The sequence below is a fragment of the Papaver somniferum genome, chromosome 7 (genome assembly GCF_003573695.1).
Source record: "Papaver somniferum cultivar HN1 chromosome 7, ASM357369v1, whole genome shotgun sequence".
Classification (NCBI taxonomy): Eukaryota; Viridiplantae; Streptophyta; class Magnoliopsida; order Ranunculales; family Papaveraceae; genus Papaver; species Papaver somniferum.
The window spans coordinates 52,346,206-52,368,230 of NC_039364.1; the positions used below are offsets into that span (position 1 = coordinate 52,346,206).

Genomic DNA, 22,025 nt, shown 5'->3' on the forward strand with positions numbered 1-22,025 from the left:
TCGGTTCTGAATGTATATTATGCACAATGAAACATCTTGGACATGTTGCAACAAGCACCAATAGTGTTTTAAAGTCCCACCAAAGTGATTTTATATACAAAAACAAATGTCAAGTCATACAATTTAAATAATATAATAACATATTGAAAGCTTAGCAGGACGAGGCTCTAATCACTGTTATAAAAAAATGTGCACTTTGTCTCCTTGATCAAAGAATTAATCGGTGGACAGGATTTATCGGAGAGGGTCATCCGGCGGCCACTAATATCCGGATCGCGTTTGACTTGGACGTCCAGGAATAGGTCACGCGGAATGCCTTTTCTAGACTGATATGTGGTCCTCCGGGATATGGATGCCGTCGAGTTTAGGCGATGGTGTGGACTGGAAATTTCTTTCTTCTGCTCTGTTTTTTTGAGAACTCAAGCCCTGGAAAATTTTCTTCATGATTTTGTATTGATTGCTTTGTATTCTTGATTTTTAGGTTGATGCTAGACTCTCTCGAAACTATGGCACTCGAGGTTTATCATGCAGGCGTGAACCCTAATAATGGAGGCGTGAACCCTAACAATGGATACTTTAATGGTTGTTTAGTTTGTTCAATGTATCAATAACCCAAATCAACTGTGATAAAACCTTATTTATGTTGGTTTCAGGTAACCAATCAATGTAGCCAATTTATAGCCTTGCATAGCTTTGTCGGATTGATACACAGTTGAATCGTTTGTTGGTTTTGTATATGGCGGTGACGTTGTATCTGGATAGAAGAATGTTGTATTGGCTATATGTCGTGTTACTTATCCTGTAGTATTATGCAACTTATGTGTTGTATTCAAGGCTGGGAAGAACGAACATGGATGGATGATTCAAGGTAATTCTCTACTGTTTGTCCTTCTTTTGTCATATCAATTTCCTAAATATTGGGTATGAAGGTTTTTCTAATCCTGCTTAGTTTCAAAATTGATACTACATTTTTTTTTTAATGTTCAGATGATTATCTCGAATAAGTCTAGCCAAAGTTCATGACATTAGCTGCCTTTATTATGAAGGTTTGTCTAATCCTGCTTAGTTTAGACAATTGATACTAATTTTTTTTATTTTATGTTCAGATGATTATCTCGAATAAGTCTATCCAAAGTTCATGATATTAGCTGTGTTTATTATGGATGATCCTTCGTACATAGCATTTGCCTAAATTGATTCTGAGAGATATTTTATTGCATTTGCCTTTTACCGGCTATCTGATGTGATTTTTTTGTTTTTCTTGGCAGGTGCTCGCATTCATTGGTTTACTTGCCCCGACTTAGGTTACCACAAATAAAGTTTACGGCTCCTCTACTGTTTTTTTCTTTTACCTGTAAGTAGCATCGTTTTAATTGGATTTTAATTGGTTATATATATATCTGCACTTTCACTTCTTAAGAAGGAGAAGGAAAACTCTAGTAAAGATTAATTTTAAGAAAAGAAAGGCAACCATTTGCCTGAGGACTAATGTGTGGAAGCAAAATCATCATGCTTGAGCATGAGCTGATGCTAGACCCATGTCAATCCAAATGTCACTAAGCTCATAGTCGTTGTCCATGCCTGCAATCTTATGATGGCTTATGGCTTTTGTGATATTTGGATGTACATGAAACTGACATTTGTTCCCGAAGTTCTAGATATGATGTGTGCTACCAATTTCAAACAATAGTCACAGCAACCATTGTAGTAATTACAGTCTATAAGTCTGTATTTTTAATCAAATACAAACGTGTTAACAACATGTTTTATTATATATAATGTCATTGACATTTCAAGAAGTCCATATACAGTTTTCGCGTAACATGCTAGATTTAACTGATGGAGTTGTTGTTGTACTGCAGGGAATAGATTCATTATTGACCCCATCAGTACCACCAACACTGCCACACCCAGTAAACCCTACAAGGAAAGTAGTAACACTGCCACACCCAGTAAACCCTACAAGGAAAGTAGTAACAACAACACAAGCACTGTCTAGAATGTGGTCTAACTGTTAATCTTATAGGGTTTGTTAGTGTTTTGTGTTTTGGTTATGTTGATCCCATCTATTCTCTTCTTTTAGTGTTTTATTGTAATACGTCTGTACGGGTTATTGTAATACGTCCGTACCTGCAGCATTTTAAGAATTATTATGGAAAATCATGCCTCCGTATACTCAATACCAAGCTAACAAAGCACGAGGTAAGATACAATGAGGATCTTACAGGTTTACCTATGCCAAATTACTGGGTTTCTGATGAAGGAACTGTACCTGCATAGGTTCTGTTACTTTTTTTCCTTTTAAATCTCCATTGCTAGGTTTGGGTTTGAATATGGAATTATTGATTGTAAATTTTGATATTTTAATGCTACTACACAGTCATGTATTTTTCTCCGCCATCCAGATATATAGTCATGGTTTAAGAGAGGAGGCAAAGATCGCGCCTCATTCTGAATTCGATCAAATGGGGATGCTTCATATGGTAAGGTTCATGGATTTTTCTTGAGCGACCATACATATTAATTTGTTTTCACAATATTTGGTTCCGCAATTTTTTATGGAGTTTAGGTGAATGTTTAGATAAGCATTTCTATAAACATGTTGCATATTCATGTTCATTAATCTTTTGTGTAAATTAATGCATGGACCCAACGTTCGTGTAGAACTGTCAACTCTACAAGGTTTCAGAAAAAAATAATCTTAATTAGTTATTTCATACGTTTTCCTTTCGTGATAAAGAAGTAAATTTATATGGTTCTTTATGTGTTCTTATTTTGCCTTTGTATAAGTTCACAGCCCACTTTGATTTCGATCTTGATACTATTGATGAATTTTTAGATTTTAGAGTGTTACAGAAAGAGAGTGAGAGAGAGGTTCAAAATTACGCCGCCGTGAGTTCCGAATGTTCAGGACTTCAAGTTCGTTTGTGTTGCTTCATTTATGAAGTAGTTGAGACGAACACTACAAAGAGGTAGTATTCTTTACACCTGAATTCTTAGATTAAGTTTGTTTTTACCAACATCTGAAAATTATGTTGTTAATAAGGGTGTTAATGAATAGGGCCAACAGGTTAATAAGTGAGTTTGTACATTATATCACTTTCAAGAACCTTCTATATGTGTGGGTACTTCAATCTAAAGTGATGATTTTGATAATTCTAAGCCATGACTCCAAGTCTGATCCAGACAAACCTAGATAAATCTCGGAGTCATGGTTGTCGCTACAACTGCAAAGAGAACAACAAGTGCAATGGAAACAAGAGGGGAGGTTCTCGGATTTGGTAAAAGTGGCTATAGCTGAATTTTCCAATTTACTATCTGCACGAGTAGAAACATGAATTTGTACCTGATAATGTTCTTAGTAAATTATAATAAAATTCTAAACATGATAAATGCTTTATACTATTCTAGGCTTCTAGCATCTTGCATTTGGTGTCTGGCAAGTTGGAAGGTGGGAATCAGATGTCATTATATGTGAATTTGAGTGACTTGCAATACTCTTTGATGGAACAACTACACGATCAGGTCTACAGAGATCTTTTGATAGCTAAAAATATTTGATTGTTTTTAGTTATGCATATTATGATTTTATTATCAGGACATCTTGATCTTCCTTATAGGTTCGATCCTTTAGATTTCAATATAATCACGATAGCACGATTACCTAAACACTGCCCCAATCATTACCGGGCGATTAAAATTTTGTTTCAGGATGCTGACCGCCTAACCAAATTTGATCAGGCTAGCAAGACATCAGGATCTTCCTTATAGGTTCGATCCTCTAGATTTCAACCTCATACTTAATTTTAATGTGGGGACTATAATAATAATTAACTTTAGAAATTCTAATACATCGCCTTACTCATTAACGGACGACAAAAATATTGTGCGAGGATATTGCCTGGCTAACCAAATTTGATCAGGCCAGCAAGACATCATTATCTTCCTTATAGGTTCCACTTTCTAGATTTCAGTCTAATCACGGCTAAATTTAAAGTTGTGACTATATTTTACTCTAGAAATTCTAATTCACGACGGCCCCGGCTACTATGAAACGATTACCTAAACATCGCCCCAGTCATTACCGGACAACTAAAATTTTGTGTGGGAATACTAACTGGCTGACCAAATTTGATCAGGCTAGCAAGGCATCGGTATCTTCCTTGTAGGTTCGACCCTCTAGATTTCAACCTAATCACCGCTAATTTTATTGTGAGGACTATATTTTACTCTAGAATTTCTAATCCACCGGACGACTAAAATTCTGTGTAAGGATACCGACCGGCTGACTAAATTTGATCAGGCCAGCAAGACATCGGCATCTTCCTTATAAGTTCCAACCTATATATTTCAACCTAGTCACGGCTAATTTTAAAGTGGAGATATATTTAACTGTAGAAATTCTAATTCACGGTCGTGGTCGTAGACCCCGACTACTATGACACGATTACCTAACAACCGACATGATCAATACTGGACGAATAAAATTTGACTTTAGAAATTTATTTGAGCTATAGGTTAGCCGTTCACTACGACACAAGCTTTTGGTGGCAGATATTTTAATACAATTGCTTTAAAGTGTTGTCAAATAGAACATTTGCGGTAATTCTATATCAAAACATCTGTAGACAATGTAAGTAAATATCAAGCAAATATCACTATGATCCAACAAATTAAACACGCTACTATTACTGGACTAACTAACACGCTATAATATGACACGACCAATTATATTGGGTCCGTTCTGTTATGACCCGACTAACTAAATATACTTTCGACTATTATAGACAGGACCAACTAACACACTAATTAATATGGGCACTAAATCTACCTTTAAATTTTCTCCACGGCCGGGGCCGTAGGTCCCGACCTATCCGGCTATTATGATCCAACTAATTAAACACGCTACTATGACCCGACTAACTAACACACTATGATATGGCACGATCAACTAAATATTAAGACCGTTCTGCTATGAGACTATTATAAACAGGACCAACTAACACACTAATTTTAATGTGGGCACTACATCTGCCTTTAAATTTTCTCCACGGCCGGGATCGTATGTCCCGACCTATCCGGATATTATGATCCAACTAATTAAACACGCTATTTTGACCCAACTACCTAACACACTATAATATGACATGATCAACTAAATATTGGGACCGTTATGCTATCATCCGACCAACTAAATATCCTCCCGACTGTTATACAAGATCAACTAACACATTAATTTTGATGTGGGCAGCACTATATCTTCCTTTAAATTTTCTCCACCGTCGGGGCCGTAGGCCTCGACCCTATCCGGCTACTATGATCTAACTAATTAAAAACGTTACCATGACTCGACTAATTAACACACTATAATATGACACGACCAACTAAATACTGGGACCGTTCTGCTATGACCTGACTAACTAAATATGCTCCCGACTATTAAAGACGGGACCAACTACCACACTAACTTTAATGTGGGCACTACATCTTCTTTTAAGTTTTCTCCAACGTCGAGGCCGTAGGCCCCGGTCCTATCCGGCTACTATGATCCAACTAATTAAACACGCTATTGTGACCCGACTAACTAACACACTATAATATGACACGATCAACTAAATATTGGGACCGTTCTGCTATGACCCGACTAACTAAATATGCTTCCGACTATTTCAAAAATATTCCAACAACTAAAGATTATTGTTATCGGGAAGAATGATTTTTCAAATGGGTATACAAAAACTGTGGTGCATGAAGGTGCTACTAAGAATTCACCACCTATAGATCCAATAGTTTCTCAGGCAATTTTTTGGAATGACATGGAGTTTCAGAAATGGCTACATACTCCCTTCGTCCCTCATATATAGGCAGAGATGGTGAAGTTTATTAGATGAAAAAGTTGCTTGGTCTTTATAAATATCCATACCTTTTCCGTCTTTTTACCTCTATTACCTACTCATTTATAATAAGTAGTTAGTTCAAGATTAGAATTGGGTTATATGGAATTTAATTTTCTCACTGTTCTAGATTATATCTATTTATTAAATATCAATATTTTGCTTTTCAGAACGAGTTCATATCAACTAACGTATTGATATTAAGTACATTTTATCTTTTCCATTCTTATATGTAAATAGAGAATCTTCGGAATCATGAAAGGCTTAGATAAATATGATATTAGTATTTTGAATTCAAGGTGTTATTTAAAATTAAACACCATAGATTTATATTAATTACTTTTGATAGCTATAGAAAATTAACAAATACAGCAAAAAAAAAAGAGAAAAAACAAGTTACAAACTCATACCATTAATGAAACTATTCTTTTATGATGTAATATCGGTATTATATTAATACGAAATATAATTATGGGATTCATAGCTATCTACGGTGGATCCGTGTATTTACGGTGAAAGTGTAACTTTAAAGGTGGAAAAATTCTGGATACCCAGCAGATAAGATAACAAGATGGAGAATTCACCAAAAATAAGATAACATATGGATATTGCTCAAATGACTTGTAAAGTGAATGCACGAGTCTATGCATATAACAAATCATTTAAAATTTCGTCGTGCATAGAAGGATCCTTCCCAATCAGTATCTTCAATTCCAACTACGTACCAGATTCCCATACTAAGCTCTAAAAATGAATTGGTTGTTTTTCATATTTTTTGATCCAGTTTTGTTTGGCAATAAAAAAGAGATATAATGCTGGATATATGAAGGATGTATTCGAGCATTTGCTCTATGACCTTATAACAATATAAACCAAAAGTTTTAATGGAGGGTGGGGAATAGAAAAATTAATGATGTTTGAAAACTTCTCTTAGCTGTGATTTTGGGTGTTTATGGCATGAAAAATATACAAGGGCCTTGCTTTACCAATTTTTTGGTGTAGGGATGTGAAGAAGATGTTGTCGTATTAGTTGCACACGAAATAAATGTTATGGGAAACTTTAAATGATCAATTCAATTTTTTGTTTATTTGTTTAGATATTCGATGGATCCTTACTTGCTTTAGTGTGCATGTATTTGACTTCCACTGCACAACAAGCTTTTGTTTGCATTTATTTTTGCTCAAGATTACTGCTGACTCAAGGAGAAATTGTAATTATCAATAGGTTATTCATATTGAAAATCTAAACTTTTGAAGGAAAAAAAAGTACTGACTAGGTCTAAACGATGAGGGGTAAAAGTCATGCACCGAGTAATAAGGTAATCACCCATGGCCACAAGTCAAATACTATCCCAATTTGAACTATAAAATATAGCACGCCCAAATTCAAGTTCACTTAGGTGTATTAGTTTAGGGAGTCGGCTCATAATAAATAATAGAATTGAGTTAGGCTGGGTATATGAAACCTAATACAAATTTGGTTATTATAAAACGTTGATTTCCCTTATTGGGAAATTAATATAGTTCTAATTATATGGAAATACCGATTTCCTTAACAATGCCTCTTTGAAATCTATACATAGGAAAATCGACTGCGTATTCTGAACATATACCAAAGACTCTTTTGCAACAAAGAACACATGATTCCCCAGATACGTTTCTCTTAATTTATTTCTTTGTAGTAATAAAATCGTTCGATTGCGTGATTTTTAATAATAATTAATATAAATTTTATGCTTATATTTGAAAAACAAATGCTGATACAGGTAAACATGGCGGGGGGAAATACCCGGAGCAAACGACCAAGGTTTGTGACCATCTTCTTGCAAAAACATTCTTATGCATATAAATATTATATTTTAACCAGTGGTCTAAAGGTTTACTGATTACATTTCTGCCTACAATAAGTTAAGAAGATAAAATAGTAGGAAATATGGAATATAATTTGTTTGATTGCCTAGATCCTTACCAAGTTCGTCATAAGGTGGTCAGGGCAAGGATTTTAAAGATTTGGAAATCAGGAAATCGAAAGACAAAGGAAGTGTATATGCGCTGGAACTGCACTTGATGGATGAAAAGGTAAGAAAATCCCCTCTCTGGATGCATATCTCTGGAAATTATGTAGGGAAAATATATGTTTATTGTAATTCACAGAAAACCCAGAGGCATGCAAAGGTACAAAGCAGCTGATAGAAATATTAGAAACCCAGCTGGTGGAAGGGAATTTATATTCCATCGAAAGGTTAAATCTCTCAGCCTCAAAGGGAAGTTTCCGAATTGTTGACTATAAACACGTCCTGTGGTTTATCAAGTTCAGCAAAGTGAAGCAACTATACATTTTGGTGAATCAGGATTTCCTGACCACAAATTTAATTTTATAAATTTTAAAAGTGCGAAAAAAGTGAAGGACACCACACTCCATCTATGTAAGAGCCAAGATACCTTTGTATTTTTCATGCGACATATATAAGATATATATATATATATATATAATTGACAACATTGTTACTTGCAGATACTATTAAAAAATTGAAATCTTTTTCAGGTATTACTATGGATGCATTTGATGGACAAAAAGAGTCTGGTGAAGTTCATAAGAGAGAGATAGTCATCGAAGATACAAAGTAAGTAACTTTGATTTAAAAGGTATATTATTTCTAAATTCTGAACTGAGATCCTTAATAATTTGACGACTAATGTTATGACGTTGTTGTTTGGGTTGAATGGTGCAAATCAGTAGAAGAGGGTGTTGTAGAGGAACACGAATACTCCGATAATTTTAATTATTACTGGAACGTTTTTAAGCGAGTTCCAAGGTTAGAGGTTTGTTACTAATTAACCGCAAAAAGTTGTTGACATTAGCATTTATTCACCTAACAGACAATTGTATCTTACAACAAGTGCACTTGAATTAGCTACTACCACTGCCTATAGAGTGTTAACCGATCTGGATATACCAGAAGTCAATAAATTCAAGAAAACGTAAGTGCTCGGAATAAAATTAGGACTATATGAATTTTACCTTTCGTGAGTTGAGTTTTTATTTGAATCTAAATAATATACTTGCTTTCACTAGATTCAATTTTATCTTTTTGATCTAAGGAAGAGAGAACCAGATCATATTGTTGATCATGTTTCTCATGATGTCGTTGATCGATGAGGGTGGATGAAAGTGGTGACATAGATTATGTCTTTGGTGATTTTGTGAATGTGTGTAGTTACCGGTTTAGTAGAAATATGACAACTGAAAGTGGGGATGAACATCTCATTTTTCTGTGTTATGAACGATTTTATGGATTCTTATGATCATATAATCCAAACACGTACATTGTGTTACATTGTTATTGCTATTAGTAGATACACGAATGAATTCTAGAAGTTTCATTAAACATTAAAAACTTGATACAGTTGTTCAAGAGAATTTATCAACGTGCAATTGCTCGGAAAATTTGTAAGAAATCAAATTGGTTAAATATACTAAATTAGATGATTAGAAAAACAAGTAACAACGTAGTAGAATCTTATCTGCAAAAAAATATTGTTTACCAAATTGAGCAGGCTTATATCATTTTTTTTTTTACCAAATTAATGCTTTAGTATCACGTTGTTGTAGCTCTTACACTCTATTACATGTCTTTTGTTAAGTAAAGGACTAGCATATTGTACTTTCAAAGTAAATTACCAGCAATTTAATCTTTCGTGGAGTAGACCTAATTTGAGCACTTCTGTTCTGTATCATTCTCTAAATATATTGAAATATGTTTGTTAGATAAAAATACATCTCATTTGTTGCTCTCTCATCGTTATTATCATTACATTCTAAACTATACTAAGTTGCTTACTGAATAGTCCTCCTATTTTCACCATGATCATCCGGTTGTGGCACGCTGGTCATTGTGACTCAGTTGTCCCATGATTTGAACCTGTGTAAATTTATGTCATGGTTTAGCAGTAAAAAAAAGATGGTACCACTTTTTGTTGTGGGCACTTACTTCCTCTTGAATTCATTGACTCATACCTCCAGATTGATCAATACTCTTAGAGGCATTGGTAGTTGTCGATGCAAGTGCACCAGTTGCAAGGGATAATGGTTTGTTAGGTAACAAAAAAAGTCCAATTGTCAGTGACATGTCTTGGTTAATTAGAAACGGACCACTAACCTCAAAACTCGATTACAAACGTTTCAGTAATGATAACAATTATTGGAGTATTGATGAAATTAAATCAAGTGATTGATTTTATTTTTTTTACTGGAAATAAGTGCGTAAATGCAGACTAATTCGATTAGTACTGATATTATTAGGTGTTTACTAATATTATAAAATTATGAGTATACCCTGGAATGAGAATGAAATTAATTATGTAAACTGACAATAACATGGGAGGTTGAGCTGGGGCCGTAAGACCCCAGTGATACCTAGTATTGTTATATATATTTATGCTTTTAAGAAATGAGTCAAGTCGAAGATGCTTTTAAGAGGTTACATGATAATCGTTATGCTTTTAAGAGGTTACATGCTTTTAAGAGGTTACATGATAAGTCGGACATGGCGGTAACAAAGGTTTTATTTCAGGTTACAGGTTACATGATAAGTCGGAGATGGCTGTAACAAAGGTTTTATTTCAGGTTACATGATAAGTCGGAGATGGCTGTAACAAAGGTTTTATTTCGTTTCTCTTACGGAATATAAAATATAAATTTCGTACTTCCGGTGTCGCGTTACGAAACTCTCTCCACAAGAAAATTTTCAGTACTCTCCAGCTTCACCGAAGGGGAATATATACGTTTACCAGATGAACAGACATTTTTTTTATGACAGCAATGGAGTATAGTGGAAGTAAACAAAATACCATTAAGACAATTTAAACCACAGGACATTACTTCTTTGGAAAAATTTCACAAAGATGAAAACAGTTGCTTCTTGTTAGAATTACCAGTTTGCATACAAAATATTCAATTTTACACGTGGGAACCTAACCTGTTGCTTCAAAGATAAAAATCTACCACGACAACAACTATATTATCTACTAACACGCACTCAAAATCTACAATTGATGAATTAATAATATACGACATTAACAACAATAAAAAACATGGTGGTGATGATCTCAAGATGTAAGAGAAGAATAAGAGAATCTTCAGTACTTCAGGTCTTCTCTTCAACCCCAATGAGTCATAACCTAACCTAGCAAAGGTGGACTACCAACTTTAACTGCAACTGAACTACTACGCACGGTAAACGTCCCACTAAAGTCAAATTGAGTAACCCTGTAGGGGTTCCACTAAAGTCAAACTAAACCTTCTGGGGGTCTAGCTGAAGTCTTGAAGGAGGACTCCTTACCATGATGATTGTTAGAATGATTGTTAGAAAAATGAATCAAGATCAACTCAAACTCTGATGCAGTTTTAACTCAAAATGTAGTAGCAGAAGACGCATCATTAAGGAACAAAATGACAACTAAGATGGTGTTTATAGTGTTTCTCTGTTCCCCTATAGTAAGGTCAATTGCCAAACAACACTCTAAAAGCCTGCACTCTAATTCTCTCAATCATCTTCGGTAAACCAGCAAAAGAAAAGGAATCATTGAAAAAACTCTAGTTGCATCTAACAGAAAGCTAAACTGCGTGGAGTTAAAAGCAGTACAACAAACACTAAACTAACTGTTTTAACATATCTCATTATAAAAAATCAGTTAAGCTTTTGGGCATCCAAGTTTTTTCCCCATCCAATCCAAACAGGAATAGTTCCAACTTAATACGGCCTTGTAGAATCTAGTATGCCAAATTATATATAGGTTTCAGCCACGCTACCCTTGAAATGAAAAACCACTTAATAATCCCATGCTTTCTTCTCTCACAAAATTGGTTCCTACGTCAACTTTAAATCACCCACTATCAAAGCAAAAGAAGAGGCCAAAATCCCAATGAACAATTAAATTTCTAGATAATGAAATATGTTCGGGGTTATGCTTGGTTTCTCCAAAGAAGCCATGATTAAACTGTAGTATTACTTTCTTCCCTTCCAATAATCTTATTGCGTGTACTTACTTTAAAAATTGCTCTTTGCAATAAATGCTGAAGGGCATAAGGAAGAAAAATGAACCAGTAGATGCTACCTAAATTCTGACCATTAACTTACCATATCATTAAGACTATAAACTGGGTACAAAGATTCCTGCTACATTATCGTCTAATGAGTCTCCAACCAAACCTTGGCAATGACCATATGCCTATAGGGTACTCTTGCCCGGTTTTATTTTGGTTCACTGCCAAACCCTGGTAAATGCTTCTTTCCAAAGCATAAGAGCAGTTCAACTCAAAACTGCCTTCCAAATCAGCGAAGTAGAGGTATAAAGGAAAACTTCCATTCCAGCAAAAACCAATAACATGCTCCATTATACAACTTAACCAAGGAATTTCAGCAACAAAAAATTAATAGTACTTATGTATTCACATTCCAACCACCTCATTCTTTCACGATTAGATCAAATATTTTGCTCTTTCATAACTGCATACAACGTCTTTGTCCATCAAATGACAGGTACCTTTGAGGTGAGAAATAAATATTCATGTCAAACATACCACAGAAACTAGGCTTTCTAGTAATCCTCCAAATTGAAGAAGTTCCATTGTAGCACGCACACAAGGGAAAATGTGGTTCTCTCATCTTTAGCTTGGCCAATATATTGGGCTTCAGTGTACTTAAGAACACAAATCTTTTCTCCCTCCAGAACTTAACTGGTCATATGCACTTAGGTTATACACGATTCTCTCTTTCCAACAGTGTAGGTATCTCATACGCACAAGCTTCAAATAACTCAACAGCCTACGCCCTACAGCGTCCTCTTGTAAAAATCTGTTGTCATACACAAATTTAAGTGACCAAATAGCTCTTCTATACTGCCGTGATCAGTCGGACTGCTACAAAGGAGCACCGTCTTATACCACCAAACATAATCATCACGAAATATATATAAGACAAGGAAAAATCTTGAGCTCTTAGGTTTCTTTTCCAATGTTACTAAATCGGCTAAGGTTTAGGTACCAATCCACAAAACAAACTACTGATTTTGCGGATAGATCGACTTACCTTAATAATATGATCCAGAACCACTACTACTACCACCACCTCCAAGGTAACTGCTACCACCCAAGCTGCGACTGGAATATAGTGATGACGAGTAAGAGCTACTGCCAACCTGCCACCAAAACACAAGTAAATATAAGCTGTCAAGAGAAAAGCTTTAAAGTACAGAACTGGTAAGAGGTTTAATGCATACATAAGGTCCACGAGAGATGTAATCACCAGCGTAGCTGGTGTACATTCCACTGACATCATTGCCGCCATAAGAACCTGACACCATATCATTCATGTAAATAGGAATCATACACACAATTGGTAAACACTCAGACCACTCAGAAAAGACTCGAACTCGAAACAGCAGCAAAAAAATAAATTAATAAAACGTACATATTATATACTATATATAAACTCCCTACCTCCACTATAACCCAGACTCTGACGACTGCCATAAATCCCATGCGAGTCCTGAGCAGAGAGAGAACTTCTGCTAGCACCATACCCCAGGTGAGATCTCCCAAGCCTAAATCATAGCGGGGTATTATAAATAGGTGCTTAAAAGAAACCAACTACAACTACTAGCAGTAAGATGGAACTCACAAACCTGTCATTGTAAGCTTCCCCGTAATGAGAAGCACTGCCACCTTCCCCATAATCTAGCCGAGCCCTTTGGCGCGGACCAGCATCAGCATAACGTGGAGGAACATCCTCCTAAGGTAACATACACACAGAAAATAATCAGACTACTAAAAAAAAAACAAATAAGTCCAACTATTGCAATAACTATACTCAAGACTAAACCCCTGAACTACCAGCCAATGGAAAGTGAAAACTAACCAATGCAGAATATTGGCGTTTAGACCCTGAAACAGATTCATAGTCACGAGACCGAGCATCACGGTAACTTGGAGGAGGTCTTTCAAATCTCCGCTCATAACTTTCATCTATATAACCTCTCCTAGCAGCAGTACGAGCAGCAATTCGTGGTGGGATTTCATCGGCATAGCCAGATCCTCGTGGAGGAGAATAATCATCTCTATAAAACGATCGCCTCTCCACAGGGGCTCTAGAACTGTAATCTATGATTCTGCTTCTTGGAGGAAGCTCATCCCTTCGACCATAGTCTCTCTTTGAACTGCTCTTGGTGTATGAAGGGACTGCAAGAGTTAAGAAACATCAGAATTAGGACAGCATCAAAGTCAACTAATCAAACAAGGACCAAGGCTATTAGATGTGCATACTTGGTCTCCTTGTGTAGGACCTCACTGGGGGCGGCAAAGGCCTGACTCTTTCTGGCATATCCATAACAGGGCGTCTACCTCTGATGGGTGACTTGAATCCACGACTACGAGGTGGCGGCATTCTGTCTCCAATACCACCTTGCAAACTACGTCCAGGACGTATCCAAGAACCACCCCTACTAGGATAAGGAATCCCTCTTCCGGGCTGAAAATCTCCATGAGGATGCTTCCCTCTACCTCTCTGATGGGGTCGAGATAATCTTGCCCTAACCATTACCTGAAATATAGTAACGATTAACGATTATCTCAAGATACTATACACAAAGAACCAGACTTCGAAGTATATGCAAGCCACATGGTCTGAAGAACCCTCAACCACTAAGACAAACCTTGTTTTCCCCCTCTCCCAATTCTGAATTGTTAATGCCTTCAGCACATGCTACTGCCTCATCATGGGCACAAAAAGATATAAAACCGAAATCCTTCCTTTTGGCTGATGGCATATTTCTAGCAAGTTCTATCTTTTCAATCTCCCCAAATTTCTTGAGATGCTCTTTGACACGGTCCTCATTCCATGAGGCAGGCAGACCGTCCACAAACACCGTTTTAACCTGAACCATATACCATTATTAACCAGAAAAATGTATAAATGAGACATAAAGCAAGCAAATAAAAAAATGTGTACTCGCTAGACTGTCTTAATATTCTATGACTTATAATGCTGAAGACCATATTGACATAACAATACAAGACATGGAACATGGGTTCTCTAATAAAAATTAAAGCAACTCAAAACAATGGTAACAAAATCTAGAATAAACTGTCGTGTCTTCAAGTTTCAAGCATAGGCCTATCCAAGTTAAACATAAGCATTCAAGCTGGAGCAGCAATATCATAAGATTCAATTACTCATGCTGCAACTAATATTTATAAAACAATCGATGAATCCATGATCAATAACAACTATACACACTACAATAGCGAGATACCGAGACAAAACTAACACTTAGGAACACTCCGACGACTCTAAGCCAAAGAAAACGACAACTTGGTGCCAACACATACCTGTGCCATGATTGCATCATCAGGCTGAATGAAAGAGTCTGCAAAAGCAACCTTTGCAATTCTATCAACTCCAAAGACAGCTTTTTTCTTCAGCAAACGCTTATAGGCCTCCACTGCCTCCGAATGGGACACAAAGTCCAGAAAAGCAAACCCACGATTCCTTCCCTCTCTTTTATCTTCAACCAGCGTCAAGTCGTCAATACTGTCAATCCCATAATATTTCAACTTCTCTTTTAACTGCACATATGCATCAGAAGTCAAAAAAACAGACAATTACATTGGGGGTTAACCAGTAGGTTGTTTAATCTGAAGACCTATGTGTGAGCCTACTTACAGCTTCTTTTGTCCAAGTCTTGCATACGTTGCCCAGAAAAAGAGTGTCACTGTCTTGACACGGAGTAACACCACATTGTTTTCCATTAACCTGAAGCAGACTTTCTATTCAGAAGAGATACATAGCGCATATATGTACCTTATTCAAATTAAGCAAGATGTAAACATTACTTACCACTGGGCTCTTCATCTCTGTTACAGCTCGTTTTGCTTGTTCTACAGTGGCAAAACGTAGGAAAGCAAAACCTTTATTTTTCTTAGTCTGGGGATTCATCATTAACCTTACTTCAATAACCTCACCTACTGCATTGAAGACTTTTTTTAAATCCTCATCAGTTGCATCCTTGTCCAAGCCTCCAACAAATATTTCAAACTCCTTGCGCTTGCGCCTCTCCCTAGCAACTTCATGGTGCTCCTCATCTTCACCTTCAGCCATGTGGTGATGCCCCTCCTCAATATTCTCTTCACCCTCTTCCCCTTCAACCTCCTCAGCAACTTCTTCCATTTCATCCACAACCATATCACCTTCTTCATGTTCGCCTAAATCGCCCTCCTCGGGCTCTTCCTCAACCCCATCTCCTTCCTCTGGATCATCTTCATGTTCGATTTCCTTCTCATCATAATCCAGAGGAACATCTTCTTCGGGCTCATACTCTGCATCATTATCCTCCAGCTCTAAACGTTCACCTCTGTCTTCCTCATAAAATGTCTCTTTGACATCATCTTCCTCTGTCATGATAACATGAGATTGCTCAAGAGGGGACTAGTTACGACATATATACATTTTCATATGATTTTACGAAGAAAAAAATAATAATAATAACTAAACTGGATACTAACATAAGTGAGACATCAAAATTATAAAGGTAGCGTTAAACCCAATTGTAAACCTACATTGACTTCCATCCTGGATGATAACAATCAGGTTTGCACTTCCTGCCATAGCATCACCAATTTTTTTCTACTCTATTTTACTTTTTTAATACAAAAAAAAAATGGATTGCAAATTTGCTCACCAAAAGCAGTAACGAAGAAACAAGCAACCAAATAAAACAACCTGAACTTAGTGAACATATAACCATATCTCAACATTACTAAAGAAAAACAAGAAACCAGCACAAAGCCCCAACCTAGAACAATAAGTGTGCCTCAAACTGGACTTAATTTTGTTAACCACTAATGTGGAAATCCAAACACCTAATTTTGCTTTCCAACCCTAATTTCCTAGACAATTATCAAAACACAATAATTTAAAGAAGATAACTTTAACCTAAATTTCTAACTCCGACAAACCCAATTTCTAAGCATCAAACACATTAAGCAGATCACACAAAATAAAGAACTTACCTTTAATATCGGAAGATCCATTAGCTTCCCGTTTCAATTCAGGTTCGGGTTCAGGCTCGGGTACAGGTTCTTCAAATTGTACGGTTTCAATAACCTTCATCTCTTCCTCCTTCACTTCTTCAATTTTCACACTTTCTTCTTTATTAACCTTCTGTTTTGCTGCAGCTCCTCTAGCTGGCCTACCGGTTGTTTTCTTTGGCCCGGCTGTTTTCTTCATCGCCCGCGGCGGCATTCTAGATTAATTACAACGCCCTTGTAATTTTGTAGAAACAACTTAAGATTTTGATTGAGGAGCAAATAATTTGACGAAAGGAGATACAAAATTAACCCTGAAAACAATTGAAGATCCGAAAACCCTAATACTCAATAGACTCGTTTGGAGTAGAATAGAAAGCGAGAAGTGTCTAGGTGATGTAAATTCAGAATTTTGTCTGGCTATTAGTACTGCAGATATTGACACGTGCTAGAATTACATTGCGATCTACGTGTCCGTCTCCGTCTCCGTTCTGGTTCTTTCCTTCTTCTTTTTGATGATGATGAAATCTTCTTTTTTATGAAATCAGAACCCCCGATTAGAACCCTAGTTAGCAATTCGGTAGTCCGCAAACGTAAGATACGGTCAACAGTTTGTAGTTCGGGAGTAGTTTGGAATGGCATACGTATGTGTATAATTCATTTTTAAGATACGAAAACACATTTTAATACAAATATTAGGCGGGTGGAAACATTATTGAAGTACTCCCTCCGTCTCTAAAAGATAAGCAGATTTGTGTGTAAAATAAACACTAGTTTGATATGATGTCTAATAATAAGCTCGAAGTCTATGCTTCAAATCTCTTGGAAGCAGTTTTTGTGAAATCCCTAATTAAACAAGGGAAAGGAGAAGATGGGCCTAGCAGCTATTTGCAGTTAAACTAATACCCAATAAATTTGACCGACTTGATACACCGAATTCTTGTACGGAGCGTAAAGTTCTTGCATAATACGGAAAGTTCACAAAATACACGAATGGGGTTCGGAGATCTATTCGAATGGAAGTATGATTCAGTCCCGAGGACCCGACCAGTACGGAAAAATTCTTGTATAATTCGTAAATGGTACAACGAATTGCTAACTAGGATCAAAACCCAAAGAAAATATCTCGATTACACCCATATTTTATTTGGTTGGAAGTTACACCAACATTCTATTTGGTCGAAAGAATTTGAATCCTAGGAATTGAGTTCAATCCAACGGATTAGCATTTGTTGGAAGTAATTCAATTATGCTTATTACCCCGGAATCCAATTTCATTTCACTATTAGACCATAATGCAATCGAAATTTATTATTTTTGAGGGAATTGGAAAAATCTTAATTATATAGAGTTGATTTGTCGTGTTTGGTTCAAGGAACTGGGCTCATTCCTCCGGAAATGGATTACCTGGATCTGAATTCCTTGAACCAGACATGTTATAAGAAATGTTCAGTTTTTATTGTTGATTTTGGTGGGATAAGAATAAGAGCAACTCCCGTGAGGTGGGAAAGTAAGCTTTCCCATCCCATAATGGAGTAGGCAAATGGTTACCAGACGACTGAATAAACGATTGGACTTTCCCATCCCATAGTGGAGTAGGCAAATGGTTAAAATGGATGGACAAAGGCTCAAATCTAAAATTGTCCATCCCGTCTCAAGTTGGGTCGATCATACGACCAAATAAACAATCGGCCAAGGGAAGACATGTCGCCTGCTCTAATACCACCTATAATGACCCGACCCTCCATCAATATTGTCCCCACCTAGACACTTTTGTCATCCAACAGTATGGGGTAGTTTCTAAATAGGGACAATATTGGTGGAGGGTCGGGTCATTATAAATGGTATTAGAGCCGACGACATGTCACCTTCCTAGGATGGAAAAACATGTTGGACGGGGTTGGGCCAGTTGCTTGTCTCATGAAGGGTGGTGAACGTCGGAAATATGGGCTTGTATATATTCTGAAATTGAGGACAGCTCCAATTTAAGGTGGTTGTATTATAATACCCTGATTTGGCAGGTTGGGTTCGCCATAAGAAATATAGGTAATGGTTTGTCGTTTACTAACACTGAGGCCTTTTCAGCACAGTTGATTCCAGAGTTGGTAAAAACCCATGCAGTTAAGCGTGAAAATGGGAGGGTACCAAATACACCACCAACTTTGTCGTTTGATAGGAGTATGAATTTGTGCAGTACTTTTAACAATCAAAAGATGCAAAAAAGTAAAAAACACACATAATAATTTTGTCAACGAGGAAAAACGCACCTGCATAAAAAAACCTGGGACTCCGTCCAGCTTTGAGCAACATTCTATATTAAATCGCTATAAATACTAACCTAACATCAGACTTAGGATTGGAGTTGAGAGCGAACTTACCTCCAAGCAATTCAGTTGCAGGCGTTCTTTACAGCCTGAAAGTTGTTTCAACCTCGGTAAAGAGTTTTCATACCAATATGTGTCTAATAGACAAGCCTGTTTAATTTCCCTGTTATTTTTCAATATAGGCTTAATAATCTATTTGCAGTAGACAAAGTTCATCAAACCTCACGAATCTGGGACACTTACACTCAGTTAGACAAGCCTATTTGGTTTCCCTTTTTTCTTCAATCTAGGCTACATAATCTATTTGCAGTAGCCAAAGTCCAGCAAACCTCACGAATTCGGAACACTTACACTCAATTAGCTGAGAATCCTGGATTACTAACCACCTCTCAAGAACAATCCAAGCAAATCAGAGACGAGTTTAGATATTTATCTTAAGTAATCACAAATTCCGAGACGAAGAAAATATATGATTTCTATCTATATTGTTCATGATCTGAGATTACTAAAACCTCTAAGATCAATAAGAACAAGATTCGAATACATGAACTATCTGATAAAAGATAGTCTTACCAAAATTCACTAATCCATAAGTAGAGTCTTCAAAGTTGTAACCTAAAATGTAGTTCTATGAAGAACCTAAATTATAGGGGACGACCCTAGCTTAGTGTTTTGGGTAAAAACTGATTCTGCTATTTTTGGTAAATTTGGGTGTGTTGATGAGAAACGAATTCAAACCCTAAAAAAATGTACTGCATAGGAGTACTTTTAGATTCGAGAGATCAATCTGTAAGACTCTAGCCTAAACCAAGAAATGGTCGTTCCAGATTCAATTCGGTCACAAAGTGAAGAAGAAGGGTTGATCTTAGGGAGGGAAGCAAAGAAGGTATTTGAGATCAGAATGTTGAATTACGAAGGTGTTGTTGTTTTATGATTTGTATCAGAATGTGGAACTTGCTTACAAAATGTAAGCTATTAGTTCTTGATGTTTTCTGGATACTTGTGTTGATAACACTTTTTTTGTCGAAAATAGGTTGAAAACCCTATTTATACAAATCATTGAGCGCACCCCTGATCTTGTAGGAAGTGGAGGCAGTTAATTAGTGGAGAAGTGGGGTTGTGCAAAAGGTGGTGACCATCACGTTTCCATTATGTGGGAAGACCAGTCACCCTTTCACCCACTACTCCCTCATTGTTGTTAATTGTTCGTCCTTTCCTCACACTTTCTCGTAATGGGAGCATTGCACGTCGTAAACCACCAGACCAATGCCCCAGTAAGCATCCCCCAGTTTGTGACATGTTTGATGTCTCGAGTATTTTGTAGGAAAATATACACAGCAGGCTACTGAATGCGTCAAGTCATGAGACTCGTTGCTTAAAGTTGCATATAACGCTTTTAGGTCAAATAATAAAATTATTTGTGGAATAAATATTTATAAATCATCGTTTATAATTGATGCACATGAAGCATCGGTTTTAGACTATCTGCTAAAAATAATCGATGTGCAGGAAGCATCGTTGTTTTAGAGCTCATCCAAATTAGTCGCGAGTTGAACGTCTTAAAAAGAGCATGACCGACCATTTTCAAGGAGCTGGTATGAGTCGTGCGCGTGTGTCTTAGGCTGTCCGGTCAGTCCTTATAGGAGAGTGGCAACTGGTAGCCATTCTAAAATCCTATCGGTCGATCCAGGTTAGATCTGGACCGTTTACATTGGCTAGCCAAGTTGAGTGGCTGAGATGATTTGCGGCAGTTAATGACTGTTGTAAAATCATTAAAATTGTATATAAGCAACACGAACGACCACCTTTGGGCGATCGTTTGGGAACCCTATGGGCAAGCCACAACTTGGCCGATCGTTCCCTGTGGAAGAGGGATGGCTCGTGATTACACTATTACCCTGTTGGCCTGCTGAAAAAAAATTTAGACCATCCGACTATGCTAACGAAGTTGGATGGACGAGATGATTTTCGACAGTTGCGTACTACCGTTGATTCAGTTTAGGGTTTAGAATCCATGTGGCCAACCCTATTTAGGTTCATCGATTCAAGGCACTAGACATTGGTTTGAGCAGGCTGATTGGTCAGATGCAAAGGCGAGCTGCTGGTGAGCACACTGACATCTATTGGTCCGCCTAAAATTAGATTTAAGTCATTCAATTTGGCTGGCGAAGATGGACGGACGTGATCGATTTGCGACAGAAGCACGCTGCCGCAACGCAACTTAGGGTTTCCGAAACAGCGCGTTCACCCAAGTTTGAGATGCATTCCTGGCTTTCCGTGGGCAAGTCGATCGTCCAAGGATGGGGCTGGGTCGCCGATGAACGCGCCAGCACCTCTTTGTTCATTCGAAGGAAGATCTAGACCGTCCAACTAGGCTAGTAAGTTGGGAGGATGTGATGAATCTGAGACCGTTATGGTCGGTCTTAGCTCGTTTGAGCTCCTCCTTCAACAACGCAATCTCCCTAGTTCTGGCTAGCGACCATGGGTGTTGCGTGTGAACTAAAGGGCTTCCGATCGGCTGGGGTGCTAGTGGGCCCGCCGGTGGACATCATGGAGATTTCCTAGTTCCGCTGTGAAGAGGCTAAGCTTGTTGAATCGACTGGCCAAATCGTGTGGCCGTGATTGCTTTTTAAGACTGACACGGACAATCTAAGTTTTCCTTAAGGAATTTAAGCGTGTCGATCGTGCTAACTTTTAACTAAAAGCGCGTTGATACGAAAATCT

General features: G+C 37.1%; 2 protein-coding genes across 8 annotated transcripts; one reads left to right on the plus strand and one right to left on the minus strand.

Moving 5' to 3' along the window:
* Positions 1–339: 339 nt before the first annotated feature.
* LOC113297293 lies at positions 340–3,498 on the plus strand. 4 transcript variants are annotated; one of them, XR_003333420.1, is made up of 6 exons: positions 340–374; positions 482–868; positions 988–1,046; positions 1,269–1,354; positions 1,863–2,972; positions 3,062–3,488. XR_003333420.1 is itself a non-coding variant. In XM_026545727.1 (3 exons), the coding sequence occupies exons 1-3, from the start codon at positions 783–785 to the stop codon at positions 1,997–1,999; spliced, it is 309 nt and encodes a 102-aa protein (XP_026401512.1). In that variant the 5' UTR covers positions 364–782; the 3' UTR covers positions 2,000–3,498. The 4 variants fall into 4 exon arrangements, 1 of the variants encoding a protein (XP_026401512.1); XR_003333419.1 differs by having other exon boundaries at positions 364–868; positions 1,863–2,483; positions 2,840–2,972; XR_003333418.1 differs by having other exon boundaries at positions 364–868; positions 3,062–3,493.
* Positions 3,499–12,238: 8,740 nt separating this feature from the next.
* LOC113297295 (heterogeneous nuclear ribonucleoprotein Q-like) lies at positions 12,239–17,381 on the minus strand. 4 transcript variants are annotated; one of them, XM_026545728.1, is made up of 12 exons: positions 16,963–17,381; positions 15,791–16,344; positions 15,617–15,706; positions 15,283–15,519; positions 14,607–14,828; positions 14,218–14,494; positions 13,814–14,133; positions 13,581–13,687; positions 13,396–13,499; positions 13,176–13,249; positions 12,986–13,094; positions 12,239–12,751 (listed from the first exon to the last, which is right to left on the minus strand). In XM_026545728.1, the coding sequence occupies exons 1-11, from the start codon at positions 17,192–17,194 to the stop codon at positions 12,987–12,989; spliced, it is 2,325 nt and encodes a 774-aa protein (XP_026401513.1). In that variant the 5' UTR covers positions 17,195–17,381; the 3' UTR covers positions 12,239–12,751; position 12,986. The 4 variants fall into 4 exon arrangements, with proteins under 4 accessions (XP_026401513.1, XP_026401517.1, XP_026401516.1 ...); XM_026545732.1 differs by having other exon boundaries at positions 12,239–12,813; XM_026545731.1 differs by having other exon boundaries at positions 12,239–12,833.
* Between the last annotated feature and the right edge of the window lie 4,644 nt (positions 17,382–22,025).